Below are 24,625 nucleotides of genomic sequence, written 5' to 3' on the forward strand. Positions count from 1 at the left end.
ATTATTTATATTTGTGCAATTACATAAATACGTATTACATAAATACGTCTAAAAATTACGAAACAGATTAAATTAGTTTTCACGTTTCATTGTTAAATATGTAATGTTTCATTCTGTACACCACTGTGGACACAGTGAAACATTTCTCATTATTTTACTTTTTATTTTTTTGATGACTTACTACACATTTCTAAAGAATACTGTGTATGTCACCCGAAACCCAATAAAAGTTATATGTGTCAAAACAGAAGATTTATGAGATTTTGAATTTTATGTGTTTCATTGTTGGACACTTGACCCTACCCAATTATAAAAGCTTTCAAAAAGTTCACTAGCTACCTTCCTTTCTCTAAGCGGAACTCTCGACCAGCCTAAGCCGTTTCAATTAAATTTAATCAGCACAGTAGCGCCGGCTTCACGCACTAGAGCCTGCTAAGATACGCCGGAAGTCCGGGTTCATCGGGTTGTCCGGGCCGGATGCAGTGTGTCCGGGTCTTCCGGACGTTAAATACTATTCGACAAGGGCGATGACCGGGTTAAAATGAAGTGTACTTATTAGCTCACTGTGCTGTAATTAACAAAGACGTATTTTATTCTGTCGTTTGTATGAATGATGGTAGAATCCCTAGTGATAATAATGATGGTAGACTTGGTGGTAGCTTTTTTGACATTCATAAGTGCTTGTTTTAGCCTAAATTGAATATTTTGACTTAGACTTTGACTAAGATCGTATTTTACTCTCAAATTAAAGGAAGGATAGCGGACTCCTGGAGGCCAGTTTATTTATTTATTTATATATTGCATACATGTAACATAAGCTCTTAAAGTTAACATGAACCCTGGTAGGGTATAGCATTTGTTATTATAATTGTTATTATCTATTTACTATTTTAAAATCTTTTCTTTTACAATATCTAATTTCTGTACCTATATTAATTAATGAATCCTACAATAACTTAATAAAGGAACATCAAATATCACTTGAGATCAGAAACATTTTTCCTACTTGTAGCAAATAATGCGTCGTGCGCGTGCGTGACGTGAGAGGTCACTTATTACAAACCATCCTCCATAAATTACGACAATGCAAGTAGATAACAAAGAAGGTAAAGGAAACGTAATTTTTTTGCGTGATATAATAAAATAATTCTTAGTTAATTATTGGCAATATCTAACAAAATATCAAAAGGTCGATGAAACATTTTTATGAGTAGGTAATAAATAACATTGTGTTTACTCTAGCAATTATCTTTTTCATGTAGGTATAATCTTTTATTTTGACCTCGTGCCGACTACGTCTGCAATATGACAGGTAATAATTTAGTAAACTTGAATCCTTGATCTAAGTTTCTAATACCCTACGTATTACCCGTGATTACAACTTTGAACTTTACGCCAACAACATAAGAGTTTCGAATAACAGCGACTATTGATTTAAAACCAGTTCATTTTAGGTTTAAAAATCTAGGTTACCAGCTATTGCTTCCTAGTGTAAAGGCTAGGCATTATCTCTGCGATAAAAATAATAATGCAGACAAAAGATCACGCGCGTTTGTCTTGATACAAACGCGATACCATAAACCGGGGTACTTCATGAAATTTTGGGGCTACTTTGATAGATTTAAAATGGCTATAAAAACGCAAATATTCATAGCTTGCTTGAGCAAATGAGGTAAAAAGTTAGGTAATTTATGAAGGTAGGTATTTCACTGCCACAGATGGTCCAAAAAAATTAAGGAACTGGCGTAAAAACTGTTTTCCAAAGTACCTAGCTTACCCCTGCTTTTTAAAATGAATAACCCCGTTTTGCGGTACTCACGTGCGTTGTATGGCTGCTCTATGAGAAGAAAACATGGCATGCAAAGGTTCTTAGATGAAGAAAAATTAATTTAATAAATCAACAGTTTTTTTTCTTTGTTACAGATCTTGGTGCAGATTCAACGGTCAACGAACTTCGCTGTAAGTGTTCCACTCATCATCATCCCAGCCTATACAAGGTGTTAATTAAATAACTGAAAACCTCGGACACCCCAAAAATATTTTTTCATTTTTAAACTTAGTTGATTGCTTTTATTTTTGAATACTTTCATTGTTTTAAAAGATATTCGTGTGTATTGCTCAGTTAGTAATTCTACATTTCTAACTCTACACTCATAATTAGTATTTGTCAGTTGCGCTTTGACGTTTTTAGAAGAAAATCACACATTGACAGCAAAGCGGCCAGTATTAAATTATCGAAATAGTATGCAACCTCGCTAAAATATTGAATTGGCGCCTGTTGCACTCGTAACTTTTAGACTGGGCGCAATAAAAAAGGGATTTAAAAACACAAACACAACCTAATTTAAAACGTAGTGTAATCGATTCTACTCTCGATTCTGAGCAAACTACTTTCTGGTTTTCAGTTATTTAATTAACACCTTGTACAGAATGTAACAATCATTCAAATCGGTCAGTATGGGAAAGTCTGAAAGTATAAGACATGCGAAGATCTGTTCTTAGGAACCATGTCATCGATTTTAGTAACAAGGAAAACTGCATTTAAATATTTTGAAAAATCTTGTATTTAGCTCAGGAATCGAACCCGGACGATTTGAAAAATAAAACTTGCATTGTTAATAATTATGAAATACACTGCATTTTATTTATTCAAGATATCGTGTTTCATATAACTTAACTTTGCTTATGACCTACACTATCGATATCCAAATAGAATTAATATAAGTACAAGTTTTTTTTTTTTAATCTATGAATGCAATTTTTCTTGTTACTAAAATCGATGACTGGTTCCTATGAACAGATCTTCGGTATGTCTTGTAGTTTCAGACTTTCCCATACTGGCCGATCTAAATGTTACGCGCTGTATACGTCCCACTGCTGGGCACAGGCCTCCTTTCAGAACGAGAGGGCTTGGGCCGGAGTTCCAACGCGGGTCCATTGCGGATTGGAATTGCTTCACAGGTTTGTGCAGGTTTCCTCACGATGTTTTCTTTCAAGTTGTTCCACTGCTTATTAATAACTTGTTATAACAATAAGGGTACGGTACTCGAGTGGCGACCATAAACCAGAAGGCCTCCAACCCACATACGACATTGTAAGAGTTGCAGGCAAACGGTAGATGCAGGTGGCAAGTTGACGTATTCCAGCTGATGATGACACATGATAATACAACCTTTCTAAAACTTTTTCAATGTTAGACCAACGTAACTTTAATAAGACGAATAGAACTGTCATCGCTTGTATTTCTTTTAAGAAACGATGCCGTCACTTTTTTGCCTGTTTTTGATATTTATTACACTTCTACGGTACTCATAAAAATGTATAGTATTTTTTTTCGAAATCGCGTTTGCTGCAATAAGTAAATTTTGATCAACATAATCGAGCAACGTTCCGTTGCAATATGTACCGATAAAATAAGTATATATATGGCTTTTTAAGTGTAGGTATAAGGGGCCTTGCAGTAACAACTCATGGATAAAATTTAATTTATTTTATTTTAATTCAAGGCAGTTAAGCTTATGCAGATTTACGAAAATAAAAGTAACACGCGCTGTTACAAAACCTTATTTAAAAAAACTCCGATAAATACTGGCCAGCAATAATTTGAGTCTTTTAATTTACTTTTTTCACATGCCACATCTACATTGTCTCTGATTGGTCATCCGACAGCTCTTTGACAATTTACGCTGACTTCAATGCGTTCACATAGTATTGTGTAAATGTGAAGTTTTTAAATTGATTTTGAAATATTTTTCGTGTTATCTATCTATTTTTGAGGAAATTATTTATATATGTGCGGTCATGGTAAAGTATCATGTGTTGTAAATTGTTTACGAAAACATTAGGCAGCGGGATATTGGTCAGGAGCGCGAAGAGAGCTGTTGTGTTGACATCATGTTGAACGAATGGTTTCATCGGACAGAAGAGTTAGAAGCAAGCTTTCAGGTATATACTACTTTAGATACTTTAGCAGAGTCCACGGCAGCCTTATAAAAATGTTCTGGCAACAACAAAAGCCGTGGTTTTCCGACACATTTTGTTATCCTCAAAACTTACCGCAAGTTTCTGGTAATTTTCTTCAGATCTGTCAAAGCATATTTGTACAAGAAATACCGGACTTTTTAATCAGCTAAATCATAGTTCTCAAAAATATTAAGAATATTCTAGACTTTTCTTTTAGCATATTCTGTATTTACTGCTTTATGTCATCAAAAATAGATTGAAATTTAGTTACTACAGCTTAGTACTTTACTCCTATCGGAACTACTTTGCGTCAAATCTTTGTGAAATTTCTAAACGAAATAAAAAACAAACTACTTACACTCTTTGATTCCTGAATGCAATTGCAAAGTGTTTGACGTTCTTTCGAAAAAACGACAGTACCTTGCTGTTGCTACCTGCGATACGAGTTTTTACGTGAAAGTTTGAAATTTCGTAAAACATAAAGCTGTTTAAATGCACTGTAATATGTATTTACCTTTCTGCACAATATTTGTATTGCATGGAGGTAAGCTACACATAATATTGTTGTTCATTCAGAAAGTTGTGTTTGATGTTTTGAGGTTAGCATCATTAGTTTTGATTTAAAAAGATTCTACCAACATACCTATATAATATTAAAATTACAATGGGAAAGTAACCGTTGTAGTAAATGAATTACAAAAATTCACTTGAAGAAGTCTGAAGCACTGTAGACCAAAAAGTGCTTGTCGGTACCTACCTATACATGATTTTACAAACATAAATAAAGAAAAAGTGGAAAGGGGGGTTAAGAGGTCCCTTGTAAAACCAGTCCATTTACAATATTTTAAAACAGTTGTACCACTGTTTGATTTACCGCCTAAAACAAATCTTAAATTTTTTCATTGATATGCAAACCCTGCTTCACTAAAATTAAAGAGTAATCTTCACATCGCGGCATCGTGAGGAAACCTCCATACACCTGCGAAGAAGTCCTATGATGTGTGCGAGTGGATGTCCCTATCCGGACTTAGCTCAAGTGACAACTACAACTCAAGCCCTCTAATTTTGAGAGGAGGTCTCTGTCTTGAGGCCGAGATGATGTTCATACAGAAATGTTATCGTGCGTGTCTTTCCACAATCGATAATGTTGTCACTTTTTTTACTCTCCCCCCTCATCTCATTGTGTGTCAGTGAGCATATTTTTTTCGTTTTTTTCATAGTCTGGTAGATTACGGTACTCACCAATGAAATTTAATCTATTTCGAACCACTAATAACTGCAATAATCTATTTTTTGAAAAGTTATTTCATTGAACTGAAAAAATAAAGATATGGCTTTTTAGTCTCTACCCGGTTCACTAATGTTTCGCAACTAAGGTTTGGCAACCTGATACATTTTGCAATTTCTCATTTCGCAACTGTTTAATATTTCTGAAACTGTAATAATTTCAGGATTTTTATAAAACTAACCTAACCTAACCAAAAGGGCTCCACACGATGGCCCTGAAATAAACCCTGAAATATTTACAGTTTTAGAGTTTGCGAAATGAATCAGGTTGCCAAACGTTAGTTGAAAAATGAACGAATACCCTCTACCCTCTGGATAAAGATGAATAAAAGAAAAAAAAGTGTAGAAGCGTGTCCAGATATTTTAGATCAAACTTTTGCTCACATGTTTATGAACTCGACTGTACATATGAATAAAGCCTGATACCAATAGCTACAGTATTAACAGATAAACGACTGATTTTCGATTTATTACTTCGGAACAGCCTAAATGTACGTCAGTACCGTAAATTCGGGGTACTCTAACCCGTTGGAGGGTTTTTGGCCCATATGAAAACCACCTTAAAACTAAAAATAAAAACATAAAAAGTAATAAATTAATAAATTAACACCAACCACATGGCAAAGAGCCATATTCTCAAAGCAATAATAAACCAGGACCGAGTTAATCCCAAGGGTGAAAGTTACCCTTCAGGGCCAAAGTACCCTGACCTTACGTTACATAATAAAATAAAATAAAAAAATGATTTTATTTATTTACTCAAATAATTTTCAATACTATCACATTTTTACAAGGAATACTACTCAGGATTTCGATCGGTATCCACGTTGTATGTGCTATTGCATTTTCAGTTCCCGTGACAATGCATAACAGTTATGCATTGTCACTATACCTAGTTGATTCAGGTATATGATAAGGCCCACTCTTATCCAATACGTGTCAACTGAGCGTAGTCAGACTATGCTGGCTTTCATCACAGGAAATATATGAACACTAAATACAGTCATTCATTTTAGGTCATAGCTCGTATTTTCCTCAAGAACCGTTACTATAATCACATGTGAACAAGTGCCGTCTCTCGATGGATATTTTCACGCAGCCTTCCTCTCCTGGTCATAGACTAAGCGTTGTGTAGAAAGTACGGTTTTTTATATTTTTTTCTATTAGCAATACTCAATATTAGCTAGCTCAACGATATTAACGAATTTTCGAGTTATAATCTTTATATTTTGACAATATTGCAGTAACTTATTTACATTTAGTATCTGGGCGAACGAATTTTTGGGCTAAAAGTTTAAAAAACACCTTTTCCCAGCGGTGAGTCCAAACTAGATCGATTGTTCCCCACCGATAATTCTTATATCAATATAATATTTAACTTACAACTTTATTGTGTGTGTGACTGTGTGTACACAGTAATGATAAAAAAAATGCAAAGCTGAAATTTGGCTGATAATTCTGGCAGTGTTGTCTCTGCAGGACGGAATTTTTTAACAGAATTTTTCAAAGGAATTTTTCAGTATCGGTTTGATGGTAGGTACGGAAATGTAGTTTGAATCAGTAAATAAAAAGAATTGAAAGTTTTTTTCTTAATAATAAACATTTAAAAATACCTAAATATTTTTTATCTTTCTTGTGTCACTCTAAATTAAGATAACTGTCGGTTCATGGCATGCGTCTTAGAGCTGAATCGCTTCTGTACCTTAACCAATCTGGAATGACTGCAAAACAAGGATCGCTTCCCACTCGACTTTTTATCACAATAATGATCTTCGATTTTAATTGTCCAGCTAATTACGACATAATTTGAAGGCAAAGTAATGTTTTAATTGTACACCCTTCTCTTTGTATTTCTTGCCAATTAATCGCGGTGATTTAATTATTACATCATGAAAGATGAAATTCGAAATGGTTCAATCGCTGTTTGGTTACTTTGGGTGTTAAAATCGCGTGTCGATAGCATGATGGCTCTAACTTGCGTGCGCTTGAATGGTGGGATAGAGCTCCAAATATAATCGAGATGGTTTCGCACAGTTTGAATTCTTGTATTTAAATTCGAAAATGTAAAAGAAAAAGAGCCAACCGCGGCGGCCGGCCGGCAAATGCCCACCCAGTTGGCGCGCGGCCGCTCGCAATGCGCGGCTCCGCGGTCCCGCTGCACCGTTCTGCAAATACCGCCAATTCCTTCCTCGGACTTGTCCCCAACACACAAGACTTAAAAACCAGAACCTCACCCACCAATTCATTACCCTATAAGCTCAATTATTAAATTCAAAATCGAATACCTTTAACGCCGTTAATTTTCCGACAGATAATGATTAAATTGCTTCGGCATTTCAAATCAAACGAAATTATGCTGTTATATCTTGTTTAATGGCGGATCGTTATGTTTGTTCCGTACATACCAACATGGATACCTCCAAGTGAGATTTCTCCTTTGGAAGATTCCTGAAAGATTTATTTTCCGTTTTATCCACAAAAAAATTGATCGTACTCGTTTCTCCAAGGATACAATTTAGAGATATATGCAGTTAAAGCAGCCATAATCAAACTTTTTTCTATGTGGGCCACAAATGTGTCGTAGTAATGATACAGCAGACCGCACCGCGACCTTTATCATACATAATAATTGAAAATGTATATAATTTTCGTACCAGATGGGCCCTCATAGAAGCTTGGTGGGCCAAATGCGGCCCGCGGGCCGCAAGTTGAGTATAGCTGAGTTAAAGAAATTGACCGTAATAGTTGTGTTATTTTATTACTTAACAAAAAATAGTGGAATAGTTTTTCGAAAACGTGCTGTAACAATTAGATTATTCAATCCTTGGAGATTGTACGAGTGTTCATATATATTTCCCAATAAAAAAAGACAATAATGTATAAAAAAATAAAGTGTTAAGCGCTCAGTTTATTGCAAAATTGAAAGATTAGTCAGGTGGTCATGGTTGCTGTGCACGCCCGCCGTGATCGGCAATTTTATGGAAGCTTTAGAGCTCGTTCAGTAATATCCCCAATACCCAAGAAACTACGTCATAATTTCTTAGGAAATTTAAAAGTCATGTTTCTTTTCCATAGCCGGGTTTAACGGCGAGCTTAGATCCTACTTGGCTGCTTAGCAAGCCTTGTATGTTTCATCCGGCAATAGATCATGGCGTGACGTAGGTAAATATTAGAATCGCATTGGAGAACTTTACGTCGTTATGAGTCATAAGTCCGATATGTTAATGTCGATTTATCCTACTAATATAATAAATGCTAAAGTCAGTCTGTTTGTTTATTTGTTTGTTACTTCATTACGCATAAACCGCTGAACCGATTTAGATGAATTTCGGTATACAGACAGTTTGCATCCCGGGGAAGGACAGAATAGTTTTTATCCCGGAAAATTCCATACTTCCCGCGGGATAGTGAAAACCGAATTCTACGTGGACGAAGTCGCGGGTAACGTAGTTTTAATATGATTATGTAAATGCATTTCAAGTTAACTTTAATTTACATAATATGAATATCTTCTGTGAAATTTTCTTCAATTTAAAAACTTCATTTAACATTGATTCATAAAAGATATACAGATAATTAAAAAAAAGTTAAGTATTCGTTAAAAAGGTCTGTGGGCATATAACTTGTCATTTCTGGAGTCAATAATTATAACTGGCTGATATAAATCAAAGTCACGAGAATGAAGTCACGGGTACAGCTGCTGTTATAAGTATAATTTGAATACACCAACAGCCGCGGAAAAAATGCCAAATACACATTATAGCCGTCTTAAAAGCAATAAATGATGCCTTTGCATTAATTTCACTACATTTAGCAAATACATGCAGTATTGTGCAAACCAATTGGTATATGAGCGACTGAGCGTACGCACGTGGTGTTGCATAACGCGATCTGCGTCCAAACGGTAACTGCACCGTTTCGTAAGATCCTCTTGGTAATTAAACGCACTCACGGATGCGTATTTGAACACCTAGATAGAACTACAAATCCGTGTTTTGTCACCTTTCGTATTACACATTCATATTGCACAAGCTGGATTGACGTAGTATTTGTTTTGAATAGTACATTTCCCTAACATGTAACTGTAGTAGGGAAATGTTATTCACACTTTAATATGTTCCAAGTAAAAACCAACACTTTCATGCATACCTAACTATAAAATGTAATGTAATTGACTGGTGGGTAATGCATTACATGACTTATATTCATAAAATATCGTGGAAGTCATGCATGATCATAGATGACATTTATTTTCAAATACAATTTTAAGTGTAAAAAAAATGGCGGGATCGATGATTCATAAAATGGTCATTTCATTTGCCATGACAATAGCTCAAGACGCAACGTTTCAAGTCCTCCAAAAAAACTAGTCCATACTCATTCTCTAAACCGGAAAGTAGGCGTATTATTGACGCACAATTTATCACACAAACATCCAATGATGCGACTATTGATACCGCGTCAAAAGCAAATTTCACGGTGTACCCTTGTTCACCAGTTTGATTGTATTGCGCTTAGGCAGCGTTTTGTGCACCCATTTATAAGTCTGAGCACGATAAAAACAAACAATGCCCTAGTGAAATGTTTGACGCTGTCGCACGCTGTTTTTTTGCTACAGCAACAGCTTTATTACTGGCCTCCCTGAGCGGCTCGAGCCCTGCTCACCGTTAAGATACAAACAAAAGACGAAAGATGAACACAGACCGACAATGACTTAATTTACAATGTCATATATAAAGTAGTGAAAGTTAAGTTTTGTTTCTAGCATTTGTCGGTTAACGGTAAACAAAATAAGAGGAAACAAAGGAGCCGCCCTCGCGCAGACAGAAGCGGGTGTTTACAAGCGGCTATAAACATTTTGCGAGTTTTAATGTGTTTTTAAATTTATGGAATAAGTAACAATCTTAACTAACCTGTTTTAAATGTCGCAATAGTTTGAGGCTACTCTGGTAAATGAACGTTGAAGCCTTAATTTTGAGTACCTTTTTTGCCTAAATGAAAATAATTCAAGCAAGTAAATAGGTTGGGGATCTGCAAAAACGAGCTTCTAATCACCCTCACCTTATATTATGGGTGTCCATGGGCGGCCGTGATTGCTTTCCATCAGGAGTCCCGACTGCTTGCTTCCCACATATCATTATAAAAAAGGAACTTTGACAAAGTTTTAAGTGCAAAAATTAGATTGATGGATGGATTTTAACAATGGAAAATGAGTCATATATTTTTACTACAACCAGGAACATAGGATAACTCAATATCTGGTATAAGATGATCAACAAAGCTAATTATAGAATGCTATAAATTCAATAGTTACTATTATTCCAGTTCATATTTAATTCATTAACGAGATTTCATGGCTACAGTCAATGTTCCATACAGTTTTAAGATAGAGCTTGTACTTGGTAACTCCGTGGAACTACCTTCCGATTGTATATTTCAGAATATTATTATTTTGTATTTTTTCTTTAATTATATACTGTAGTTTTTAAGTATTTTATTTGTAATTATTTTATTTGAAAAAAAAAGACTTTCTGCCAAGTTTTTTGCGGCGCATTCTTCTTGGCAATAATGGTCTTTCCGAAAGCGCTGGTAGTTTAAAAAATGACGTGTAAAAGTGCCCATTGCGGCCTATTTACTGAATAAATGATTTGAATTTTGAATTTCAATTTTAAAATTGAATTTGTTATTTATTTTATTTCGCATTCTACCACACACATAAGACACTAAAAACAAGTATCACTTAAAAGTAAACCATTTAAAAGTTTTAATTGTCGCGCGTATTTTATCAGATAACAAGCTTCGCGCTTTTTTAACCCTAAAATTGGCAACTTATCAAATAAGATACATAATCTAAAATCATCTCTTTGTATTTTTTTTAAGTTAGTTTTGTGATTTCTTCAAGAATTCAACGAGGCTTGAATTGTGTAAAGTCTATTCATCCTTCCGTGTCTTATCATGTCAACAAACGTGACGTCACAGGTGATAATAGACAATGACTAGTGATTGGAAAAGTCGATAAAATACATAAAACGTGACCGATTATTTTGCTATTAACATAAATAGATCCGTAAGTAAGCCAAGTCGTCAGAAATATCACAAAAAGAGCACCCGTAACGTACGACATCAAGCGAACTGGCGAAACGAATGACATTTCTAGGTTCAACTCTTTTTATTTTATTTATTACCAGCTTATGCCCGCGACTTCTTCTGCGTGGATCAAGGTTATCGCGTGGTGGCGCCCTCTACCGAAATAAAAGGTATCCTATGTGGATCCTTGGGGTTCAAACTACCTATATACCAAATGTTATCAAAATCGGTTCAGTGGTTTCGACGTGAAAGCATAACAGACAGATAGACAGACAGAGCTACTTTCGCATTTGTAATATTATAATATAGTAGGGATTATTTCCTCTAGTGGAAAAGGCAAAGGTTGAATACCATTACAGCCAAGTTATCATTATATTTTTTCTCCTTTTTTAACATTCAACTCAATATGAAATGACGTTTAGCGTAACCATAGACACCACGCACTGTCCGTGTCCGTCCTCGTTTAAAATAAACATTGAAATCAACCACACCAATTACGAGTGATTATTATGATTGATTTCAATGCATTTTCCGAAATCTCTACATTTAAGTATTAATTGCCACGTTTATCCATATCGATAAGTTGTCGTTTCCCATCAATACTTTGCAATCCGTTCCATAGACAATCTAGACATTGCAATGTCAGACATTTTTGAGGTTATTCATTCGTTCCTTCAGTTATTGAAGACAATCTTATTAGAAATGATATTTTTCAGTGGTTACTTAGTTGATTTCAATACTTTGCGAGTTTCTTTAAGTATACAGGAACATTTTAAGTGATGGTTATTGTGTAATCCAAGAGAAAAGTGTGACTGTGTCTTCGAGAAGTGTTTGTTTACATGATAAGACACGGAAAGATGAATTGACCGTAGGTACACTTGTCTCACCTTACCAAGTTTAGGGTTCTTGTGTGGAAGGAGAATATCTATAGTTTATACCGTATATATTTTATGCCTAATGAACTAACTCAGACAGATTCAGTAGTAAATTTTTCTATTCCTCAAAATTATACATACAGTAAACGGATATAATGCGATCAGTTACAGGTCTGAAAGTAACTCGAGCATGGCAGCTGATTCACGATCTCTCCCGGATCTGAGTTCACAAAAAGGCTCAAGTGGTTTTGCCGTTTACGTCAGATTCCATAAATTTGCGGCTATTGCTATTACTCAAGATTACCGTTAGCCAAGGCTAATGAGACATCAGCGAGACCTTAGAATAACGGTAGAGCCGAAATGTCACGAAACTAAGGTGACATCCTTAACTGATCAAGGTCGAACAGTTTTGAGGATTGGAGGAACAGAATTTTAAGCTACTTATATGATTGTATCGCAAGGAATTAATCTATTTTGACGAGAATTTAAAAATACCTATTACCGGATGGCCAAGTGGTTAAAGAACCTGACCACGAAGCTTGAGATCCCGGGTTCGATCCCCGGCTGGGGCAGATAGTTGTATGAATATTACTTTCATGATACAGTCAAATCTTAGAAATCTAATCTCATCCACTGTTAGTGATCGGATTGTCTTGATATTCATTATATTCTCGTACCTATTGTTTAATATGATTGTTTCAAAATTTTATCACCAACCGATCAATGCAAGCTGAGTTTTTTTCACAATGCCATAGTTTTTTTTATGGACTAGTTCATACTTTGGATGTGTTTTGTTCTTGTAGTTTCCCTTTGATTCCATAAAACTCTTTTTTGATCATTTCCATTTTATTTTCAATTGTAATTAACATTATGTGACACAAATAGGACAGAAGTTTAAAAATAGCTCAGACGTAACTCATAATACGTAGTTCTAAGGCAGACGTCTAAGACACCATATAAGTCAATATCAATAATGCGTCTGTAGAATTTAGGGTTGACATATGACGTTACGTGAAGTCTTGAAAATGTCGAATGACGAGTATTTGCAGTACCTTAGACGGGTGTGGCTGTGACACTGATTACAATACCCATGACGCGTTTACTGTAAATGGATAGGATAATGTTATGAATGAAATCTATTTAGTCAGTTCCAAGATTTTCACGGATTGATTACTAGTGACGAATCGAGGATGTGTGTGACATGTTAAATAATATCAGAAGCACATCTTTCCTGTATTTTATTTTTAATTGTACAATATTGAATTGACGCAGTACTTTTGAGCGTTACGGAGAAATGATTATTAGCAGACAGCTTGACGGCGTAATTTACGTTTCACATACCATTGTATCACAGTAAATTTAAATTGCAGTGCGTTTTTGCAAAAAATAAATACTTCACATCTTCATTACTATTTTCATGCAGACAGATAATGTATAAATAGAGAGACTATTTAGAGAGCGTTTAAATAAAAACTTTATAAAATCTTTTTTTAATAATTTCTTGTAACAATATGACACAATAATGTTTTTTAGATTTCAGGTAGGTTTGTCAACTTGCATTGCGCCGAATTTTGTTTCGAAGATTTTTTATTTGGCACAATTTGATAGCGTGTCTTAAGCATACGAGGGGTTAAGCAACTTACTCGTATTATCAAGTACCTATCTAGTCACTCGGCAGAAAATCGATACGTAGATCAATTTGTGGTGGAATATTCATTTCTTATTTATTCCAGTTAGTCGAACTATTTTTAGTGTGTGTAATGATATTTCATTATGGGTCGAAAAATATAAAGTCCAACAATCTATTGACATTATTATTAGTAGCATTTTAAGTAACAAAAAATACATGCTTTTTAATTCTAAACAGTAATCAAATCAAATCGTTAGATAACAATGAAGGGCGAAGCGAGGAGCTACAAAACTACAGTCAAAGTTAGCTCGTGCTCTGGTGTGTTTTTAAAAAATAGCAGTACTTTCTTTAGCACTTGCTTAGACAACAAACATTAATGAACCCTTGAAATTAATTCCAGCAACAAATGAGTAACAACAACAGGAACTTTGGTAGAGATGAGATTAATTTTCAACTGGGCTACAGCAGAACATGCAGAAATCAGAATGCTTCAACCTTTTATAGTTTGAAATATAGGAACTACAAAAAAAAACATACTTTCAGAGCAGTTTCTATAGTAAATAATTGCTCACAGCTGCATTACCTTTATTGCTAACATTTATTATTGATTTCTGTGGTCCATACCTACTAAAAAGGACATATTTGCTCACTGTTTTCATTATGCCTACTGTGCCACAAGCCTCTTGCATTCACGTAGGCGATGCACTATCGCCAGTTGCTTATCAGCAGGAAACCACCCGCTGATACAGTGCAATTCCAGGTGCTTCAGCATAGCGCGCTGCCGATTCATAGAAACTTACAGGTTATGCCGTCTTTGCCAAGATGTTAACGTTACTTCATTGATGACTTACCTATCTACTTGCGAAGTTGTAAAGATAAGGAATTATAAGTCATTTGTTTACATAGGATTTGGATTACCTGGCTGATTCATAAAGATTTCACATGTCTGAAACAATTAACAATAATGGTGGAAATTAATTAAAATAAATTTGATTTTCTATAACATAAAAATAACTTTTGCGTTCATTACACCTATTAGTAAGATTATTATGCTTTGATAGATAGATTTATTTTTACTGTTTGAAAAAATACAGTATAAACACATGGAAACTAATTATAAGAAACTCACAAAAGGATCGTAATTTGTATACAAAAAAGTAAACTATAATAGAGTACAATAAAATAAAGGCAAAAATAAAATTACCTACAATGTCAAATAAGAATTAAATTTAAAAAAATAATACCAAAAATAATCAAAATTAAAAACAAAAATGATATTATAATTTCAATGTTAAATAAATTTAGGAAACGGCAAAAATCAATCAAATGAGTAATTGAATAATTATCATGTTATTGTCATTACAATAAATTAATTAATTTCATTAAATTAAATATAAAATCATTTGTTCAGATTTTTTCCCCTTTTATAATTATTGTGAATGAAAGATTTAACTGATTAATATATAAAAGGAAGCACCTCAATTTGTACTTTTTATTTTTGTAGGATTATAAGTAAATAATGAAATGAAATTAAAAATTGTTTTTTATTACGTTTTTATTTAATAAATTTATAGAAAAGGTTATCCTGTTCGTTATGCTTTCCAAATCGTAATATGAGTAGCGTATTACTTGAATTTAATATGAATTTCCGTTAACTTTCAAACGAAAATTGATTAAATAATGCATGACATAGCGCTCAATGAAAGTACAGTGTACTTTACTTACGTTTACCTAGTATTTTCCACACTGATACTTAGTTTTAGCTCGTAATGACGTAACTTTTTCCGGTACACGTTTATTGTTTTAAAAGTATATTTTTTTTAATGATTAGGTTTAATCGAATAAAGATTTTTTTTAACGACGGTTTATTTTCATGAAAGGACTCTTATTAGTAAGTATAATTATTTCACGGTTTAGAGGCTGAAGGCGCTGCTCTAAAGGCAGACTCAAGGCGGTCCGCAGTTTAGTTCAGTTAATGCCTAACAACTCATTACATATTATTTGTGATAGGTATTAACAACTTAACGCAACCAAAAGATACAGTCATTACATTAACAAAGGTCTCTAGATACAATTTGCCGAAGAATCAAAACCTAGGATAATTCCAGTTAAGTTGTCCTGGAAACTTGAAATTTGAAATTAAGTTCTTATAACAAAAGTACATTATTAAAAAAGTCTAAAAATCTTATTTATTTTTGTGTCTATCCGTGTCAGTAACAATCTAAAATACCCCAAATTGTGCACATTTTTTTACATGCACTAGATATTCATAGATATCTAATAAAATTTACGGAACCCTTGGCGCGCGAGTCTGGTTCCCATTTGGCCGGTGGTTTTTTATTACTGAAGTTTTGCGACCCCCTTATAGACTTTGGAAAACGCTGCAGAATTATTTTTCTCTTAAATTGACAGTGTACATCACAACGAACATAATTCAAGACTATCTTTTTGTATTTGTTTAATGCAGAACTATAAGGTAACGACTAGGTTTGAATCATGAACTTTTTCAATTTTGACAATTTAACGGTTAATGAGCGAGCTCCCGACATTTCGACACGTTTACCGATGTCAAGGTCATCGCTGGAATTTTGTTTAACCCGTATAAGGTAAACAAGTAGAATAGGTACTCATGCGATGCGTTCGTCCGAACATTCACATGCATTCTGGAAATTTGACATGGCAATAAATTAAGTATTAGGTAATTTAATTATACCATACGTGAGGTCTATCATGTCATGAAGTGCCTTTAAAATAAATAAATATTACGGGACACTTGACACCTATTTGAACTAGTTCCAAAGTAAGCAAAGCTCGTGTTATGGCAACGGATAAACATACTTTAAATATATAGATGCATACTTAGATACATCATATTAAATATCCAAGAATCAAGAACAAACATTCGTATTTTACGTACAAATATCTGCCCAGACTGGGGATTGAACCTGGGAACCCAATCTTCGTAGTCAGGTTCTCTAAGCTTTTATTTAGTTTTACCTGTCCCGTTGTCTGTCGGTCTATAGTCAAATCTTGCAAGTTAAATTCGGCCAACTTTCAGTAGTCTAGTTTACTTGAAATTTGGCATACTTAAGTAAATTGCGTGACAATACAATAATATGGTAGTGACATCCTGGTAGTTCGGCCGGGATCGCCTCCGCAAGACGGAACTCTTCAACGGTTAATGGCATTGACTTGAAATTTGTTATTCAAATGTAGTTTGTGTGACAATGCAAGTAAAGTCGACAAAAAGTAGAGTCAGCAAGTAAAGCTTGTATTAAAAATGACGTTTTTACCAATTTTTTTTTAGATTAATCACTTGTGTAAAGATATTCGGTTTGATTTGGACCAGACTCTTGGTGTTATCGAGATCTTTTTTAATTTTTATATTTAAAAGAACAGTGGTTCTCAACCTTTTCTATGAACAGGGACCACTTTGATTTCATTTTTACAGGGACCGCAAGTCCGAGTCGGACTTATGCACCGAAGGTTCCGCACTAGTAAAAATAGAGCCTCTGTCCTAAACAAAATCTTTTTAGATGATTGCTGTCATAGAGCTACGTTTTTAGCAGAGAAGCTAACTAAATTAGTGTAGTTCATTGATATGGAACTCTGGAAAATAGCACTAATATAAACTGTTATATCTCAAAAACAGTGGGTCGGAAAAGTCCATTCAGCGATCAATTAATTTTCTTCACATTTTAACACAATTACGTAGGTACCTAAAGTTTCTGATTTAAAAAAGGGGCGTTTAATTTCGAAATGAAAATTTAACAAAGATAATTTTTGACTAAAGAAATTGACAAATATAATTTTATTTCATTCTGAGTAGGGACCTATTTACATTTTAAAGAAGTAGAGTCACTAGATTTAATTATGAAATAGTATTTAGTCATGCTAACATTGAATCACCACGTTATATGAAGATGAAAAGATTTTGTAATACATAACCTTGGAGATTTAAAATACCTATACTTTTGTTTCAACCCCTATCTACTACCGGGTTCTTTCACTGCATGGGTGTAAGGGGACCGGGCCCGCCCCTGCTTCCAGCCCTGCCATTGGCTGACTAAGCTGAAAGCTTCCCGCTATTGGCTAACCCCCACTCAAATCAGCGGCGCACGTGCTTCATTTATGTTACGGTCCGACTCGAACGCGTTTAGTTGATCAACCGACATTCACGCGCGATCATACATTTAGGGGATGTTGTGCTAACTAACATCGATCATGGATAACTTATGCATACCAACCTGTGCCATGCACCGGCAAACCGGTACGGTTATAGTCAAAACCGAAAACTCAGACTGCAGAAGAACTTTGGACAATTCACGTACGAATTTCTTACGGACTCCCGGAAAATGTGAAAAGTGTGAATGGACCAGGACAACTAGCAAATGCAGTGAATGTGTTAGTGAAAAGAGAAAAAGCCGGTCTTACAGATCAAGCGCAGCACGAAGCAGTAAGCTTTATTTTTTCACGTGATAATTTACTTACACTCGAACTTAAAATTCAAAAATTTCAATTATAAATAATAATAATCGAATATTAATATTTTTCTATAACACCGACTTATTTAAAATTACTTTTCAATTAACTCTAAATTCTATTGTTTCATTGAATATATTCTTTATGTTTCAGTAAACATATTTTAATTCATCATTATTTTTTCTGCCAAAATACTGTAATCACTTTTTTACATCAGTATGTTATTATAAATGAAGACATGGATGCGTCAGCTGTTATAATTATAATTATGACCCTCCTAAACTACAGGTGATAACGTACCTGTGCGACACTAAAGCCTGTATCGCATGCGAAGTGTTAGCGAAGCAGTGCCTTAGCTCAATAAAGTCTATCATAATTAGCCACCTTCTCAAACTCTTACCCAGCACCATTAATGTAAACGGAATATCCGGTGAGCGGGGCCTATTCTCATGACGGCGTAATCGCGCCCGTCCGCCGTAATCGAGCTTACAATTTCATTAGGAGCAAAAACTCGGCCCTACAATGTTAAACACGAAGATCAGAACCAACTAACTAGGCTTAAACTGCTGCCATTAAACTAGCCTAGTACTGTTACTGGAATGACATGTCTAAATGTTTCTATCCTTTAAAGAGTCGTACAGTTACGCTGCCGTTTCGTAATTGCAACCGCTGTGGACCTCTCTATATGGAACTGAGAAATGATTTAAGTGTGGCGAGGGAAAAAATAATACTGAGCGTCCCATAGATTAGCTCTCGAGAATGTCCGGAAAAAGTCCCAGGCGTAGGTATTCATTAGAATCTTCCACGGCTTTCCTATTGATCGGGGTAATTAGTTTCGGCAAAAAGTCGTCGCTGTCCTGAGCGGCGACCGTTTGAGATTAACCTAATTTTAATGGATAATTATTGCACCTGATTAAGACTTATTGGTTTCGCTACTGGGTAACTTTCTAAAGCTTTACTTTGAAATAATTGTTCATTTTTTTGTAATTTCAACAGCTTTTATCCGACATAGTATTAACAGAGAAGATCGTTTCAGTCCAGAAATATTAGTTTAAATTTAACGTTTTTTTTCTTTTATTTTATAGTTTTAATTGAAGTAGTTGTTTATTCCCTGATATAAAGTTATGCTTTATTTAATTCTAACCACAAAACCGCACCACTATCGTTTCGTCATTACTTAGGTACGGGTCACCAAACCGTCACCGATTAATTATTAAACTTAAGGAATTATTTCATTCCAAATTCTTATTACTCCGTTCCATAAAAGGTTTACTCCCTATAGAAATTTTCCAACCTGTAATCTCTGACGAAGTAATATTCTGAAGTGTTTTCTAGTTAAAAATTGTTGTCGGAAAACCATCTGTTTGAGTCATCACAGCATGGCAATTGTATGGTGATCGAGTGCGAATAACCCCATGTGACGTCAGCTCATACGTTCTCGTTTATTATGTTCGATATCGAATAGCCGCGAGATCTCATACCACACTAGCTATTACGGCATAATATGCAAATTTAATTATGTAATTCAATAGAGTTTATTTTCATTTAATTTGTTCGGCTTAAAGTTCAAACATTCTTAAACATAAATAAGCTAAATCTGAAACAGTGTTTATGGCAATGCTAAAGGATTTTCGATGTTGACACTTGTTGAATGATTGTTGAATAATATTGTTCTTAAATGTTTTTTTTTTCAATAATACTAAAATAATTATTTTATACGTTTGTAACTATTGATTAATTAGTTAATTTAATGCAAATGCAGTGTATTGCTTGTACACTTAGGTATAATATATATGTTTAGGTTAGGTACTACTACTTTACTTACTTTACTTACTGCTTTACTTTACTAATTTTCGGTAAAAAATATCAGTGCATAAAATGAAAATACGCGCATAGTTTTAAGTGAACCTACTCCTTTCTGTGGGTACTTACAACCATTTCACCGACATGTTACATGTTTTTTTAGTAGCAGTCGGATCTACCTATTTTAAAGTTTTCGTTCTGTAAATTGCAAATAAACTCGAAACTTTGTGCTCGAAATATAATTTTTGTAATTAATCTAAAGTTTTCCCTTAGCGAGGTTAATTTTAATTATTTACGATGTAAGAATTGTTTATTAATTTTTAAATTTATAATTTTGCAATTTCCATAAAAGTTCAGCTATCCATTATAACTTCGAGTTAAAGTACCTATAGTTTTGTAGGTATGTGATGTTGTATCCTCAAATAAGCCCGTGTCGTGCTATGCGAGCTACATACAAGCCTGCCTGCACTCGATTTCAGATGCGAACTATGTCCGTGTCATTAGGGCTGTGATCCCTCGCTCATTAGCAACATTTTCACATAAAACGCTGTTCGTTTACGCGGCAAAGCTGCCGCGTCAATTATAAACAGTTATTTGAGTGAGACGGCTCATAATTGCAGTATTTAACTGTCACCCATTTAGCAACGATCTCCGCTAAGCAATCACTTGGTATGAAAAACCCCCTACGAGAAAACGGTTCGCTGAAAACGAAACTGTCAACCCTAAATGTAATTCACGTCTTGCACCAATTTCGCCGCTCCCACAATTTCGGTAATAAGATTTCAGTCATAACTGTAAAAGCCGATAGATTGGATTTCTAGAAATCGACACGAGGAAATAACTGCGCCAAATTGCATACAGTGCATCTTCGACACGCACCGCCTTAAGCGTGTTGAGCTCTGATTGACCGAAATTATATTCTTCAATTATATCCCCGAAATTTAACACATTAACGTTAAATTTCCCTTTTATAAGTTATTGCGCTACCGTTAAGTGCAATATCAAATTGTTACCTTATTAAATTATATTCGCGAAAAAATCGCGGCCGTTTCCTTAATTTTGTCGAAGGCTATTAGCATTTAGAGCGATTTTCAGTTGATGAAGAGCGCCTCGTCGCCACGCGCGCTTTAATCGCACTTATTATGCGCAGTCAAATTTTACGAGCGATCGGTTGTTAGCCGCTACGCTACTAACAGAATGATGATCCGACTCAAATTAACTCTATTATGGATAAACATGAGGCTTTTTCTATGTAATGTCACACGAGTGGTTATCTGTACCGTTAAAACCTGGGCGAGTATTGAAAGCGGCGGCGCAAACATAGCCGCTTCGATGTTGCCATTTGTATTTTGCAAAGACTTTCAGAAGCCTGTAGGCACCAAATTGTGAACAGATTCAAAAAATAACGAGTCCCAGATTCCCATCAGTGTTTAAAAAGACTAGCCGCTGGACACAGACGGACACGGCAACGTTGGTTTGAACAGTATAATGTGTGATTTACATAATGATTTCGCAGGCGCCGGTCTACATCCGGCGGTCCGGCGACGCGAACTTTTCTCGGTTTTCGAGCCGAAATTCTAGTTAGCGGCAATCTCTTTAAAAGGGTAACAAGGTATCGTTTCGGTCGTTTTTCGTGCAGCCTGCCTCCACGGGCGAGCTGTTAAAAAATAAACGAACTCTTTTGTTTCTCGAGTAGTCGCGTCGACCTCCACCGCGGTCCCTACTTTTTTATGCCCCCTTATAACCTGTGTATTACGTGTAGGTATCTACGGTTTTTATGGTCGCCCGGTCAGTTCTTCAATGGGCTAAGGAATGCGATCGAGTCTCCTCATTGTTCATCTCGGTTGCAATCAAATAAATTAGTTTTATTGAATAAAAGAGAGTAATCACTAACATTTTTATATTTTTTTTTATTTTAAACGGAGTGTTGGTTATACAAAACTAAACAAAATTAAAAACTATTTAGACAAGTAAACAATTTATAACGTAATAGTGTCATCAAATCACAAAATAATTAAACCAGTTAATAAAAAATATGATTTACAGCAGGTCGGTCGGCTCCATATCTCTTTCAAGTTGACCTGTTATTTTTTTAGTTGAACTTTTGACGGCGGTCTCGGCTGCGTTTGACCGCCACTAATAAAATGTTATGATCGTGTGTTTAACGCGTGTAGCGATGTCGGACCGTCTTTTGACATGATCGTTATTACAACTCCACCTTTGTGGTTGCCTCTGGTGCCCGAACTTGTAACAACATTATTATAGTGTCAATTTGACGGCAATATACCAATAAAGGGCCCATAGATCGTCTAGTTAGCTTAGTTTTTAACGATCACAATTTGTTTATGCAAATGGCTGTGCGGGAAGGCCGTGTCTTGAGAGGGTTTTATAGCGCCGTCCTTTTTCTTTATAATAAGAGGGGCGTGTGATAATCGGGATCAGTTCACGGGGTCTAGTTAAATAATAAGCGGCGTGGAGCCCTGTAACTATAATTTCCTTTATTTGACCGCCGCCGCCCGAGGCCAAGGGGCGAAATCGCCGCAAACTCGCTAACGAGATCGGGGAGCAAAAAAAGTGCACGCACACACTTTACCCACACTCCAGACTTTACATCCCGCCAAATAACATCGCTCTGCCGATGCCGTGAGATTTGCTTTATTTTCATAGGTGTTTCTGAACAATTATATAGATTAGTTTGGCGCCATCGTATTTGCTGTGTGATGGTTTTGTTAGTCACCACGTATAAACGTACTGAGTCACGTTTGAGTCAAAACTGAAAAAAAAGAACTAGCTGTGAGTAAGACCTCGTAATTTCGCTAAGCTGTTTTAAATCTCATGTATGATGAGTACCAATTTGTTTTTTGCGTAATTTTTTTTAATCGGCTAAAACAATTGAAAATCAATTCCTTTTTTTTGCAGTCACCTACACATTGAAATATCGATAGTTAAAATATCGACGGTCAAAATATCGAACCTAACCTAAACTAACCTACTTTCGATATTTTGATCGTCGACTTTTTAACATTAGACAAATTAATTTTCGATATTCAGATGTAACGTCTTCTCAAATATAAACAATATCAGTTTATGAAATAAACAACTTATCATTTCGTAAAATCCCAAGTATTGTTTGTCGGATTTCAAAATTGGCACATCCGCATAATAGCACATAATAATATCAGAAGCAAACAAGCATTGACGTAATTAAAAATAACAGATTTGTTGCAAAATACGGGACATGATTAATATCCGCTAGGACGTCAGAAGTGATAGTAAATTTACTGTGATAACTTGCCAGACATAACAGCAATAAACAATTACTAAAGGACAATTTATCAGCGACAACTCTTCCCTGGGGCGTGAGAACGGAGCGTTAACATTCAAGATAATAAAACTCTGGACTTCCACTTTTCCCTTTCTATCATTATGTCGATGTAAAGCCCATTTACGAAGCGTCTTATCATCAAGTAATGTTATGATTAATTCAGAAAAAAATAAAATTAAATGAGTAGTTATAACACTGTTATAAATGTACATTAAGTCGTGAAATAAATCGATTATTCAAATAACCCAATTGATTTTGATCTATCGGTATCGGAAGGTCCGTCCGTCCGGCTACAGTTAAGTAGCGCCGCATTAGTGATTCACTTAGGTTCACTGCACAATTAGCAAAGGCTGTCCACCTCTTGCCGTGTTTATTCATCGATTCATCGGATGTCCATCGATTACCATAATCGATAGCACCGCGCGTGCCGCATACGATACGGGCTTATCGAGTCTCATTCATGACAAGATTTGATTTACGCGTACCTATGATAAATACCGCACAATAAAACTGCATGCCGCCTAAAAAAATCGAACTATTTATGTTATTAAATCTACTAGATATTAAAATTGAATTACAAAACATAAACAGTGTGAAATATCACAGACATTCCGTAGTGGCTCGATTTACATCAATAAAATACACTCTTCGTTTTAACGGGTCGTAACTTAACAAGTTTCTAAACTTAACTTGTTTCCTTTTGCTAGGATACGTCAACGTCTGCGCGGCAGTGTGTCTGTTGTTGCTGGTCGGAGGCTTGTCACCACAGTCGTCGGCGGCGCCGCATCGAAGGGCCAAGATGGAAAGGCACCGGCGAGCTACTCAAGAAAATAATCTGTGGGGGAACCCTTGCGATTATGCAGGAGGGGTAAGGACAGCATCTAATATAAAATAGTAATTTTCTTCAAAGCACAGAGAACTACACATTTTTGTAACGAAGTTGGAGAACTATCTTCTCTAATTTATAATGTTGTAGGGGAGAAAATTATCACACAGCTCAAAACAAGTATCTGTATGTTTAATTAATATTGTCAAAATCTCAATAAAAATAAATGAATGTGATAGTGTTGTGTGTAGGTGTGATAGGGTACCGGTTCAAGATCAAATAGAAAATCTTAGCAGAATATACTCGTAGGAACATCAAAAGCTCTTACTGTTAAGAATCTGAATTGA

At 35.2% G+C, this 24,625-nt stretch overlaps 2 protein-coding genes across 3 annotated transcripts in view; one reads left to right on the forward strand and one right to left on the reverse strand.

Annotated features, from left to right (window-relative positions):
* Gr21a (Gustatory receptor 21a) overlaps window positions 1-24,625 on the reverse strand; it is a 167,575-nt gene that overhangs the window by 119,997 nt on the left and 22,953 nt on the right. The window lies entirely within an intron of this gene.
* Window positions 3,671-24,625, forward strand: part of LOC141436262 (uncharacterized) — a 29,166-nt gene continuing 8,211 nt past the window's right edge. The window contains exons 1-2 of one of the 2 annotated variants that reach the window (XM_074099169.1): window positions 3,671-3,945; window positions 24,160-24,320. In XM_074099169.1, coding sequence (XP_073955270.1) covers window positions 3,906-3,945; window positions 24,160-24,320 — 201 coding nt within the window. In that variant the 5' untranslated portion in view covers window positions 3,671-3,905. Of the gene's footprint in view, window positions 3,946-18,002; window positions 18,299-24,159; window positions 24,321-24,625 lie in introns of those variants that run through there. The other variant, XM_074099168.1, reaches the window with a different exon arrangement.

This window comes from Choristoneura fumiferana, chromosome 16 (genome assembly GCF_025370935.1).
Source record: "Choristoneura fumiferana chromosome 16, NRCan_CFum_1, whole genome shotgun sequence".
Taxonomy (NCBI): Eukaryota; Metazoa; Arthropoda; class Insecta; order Lepidoptera; family Tortricidae; genus Choristoneura; species Choristoneura fumiferana.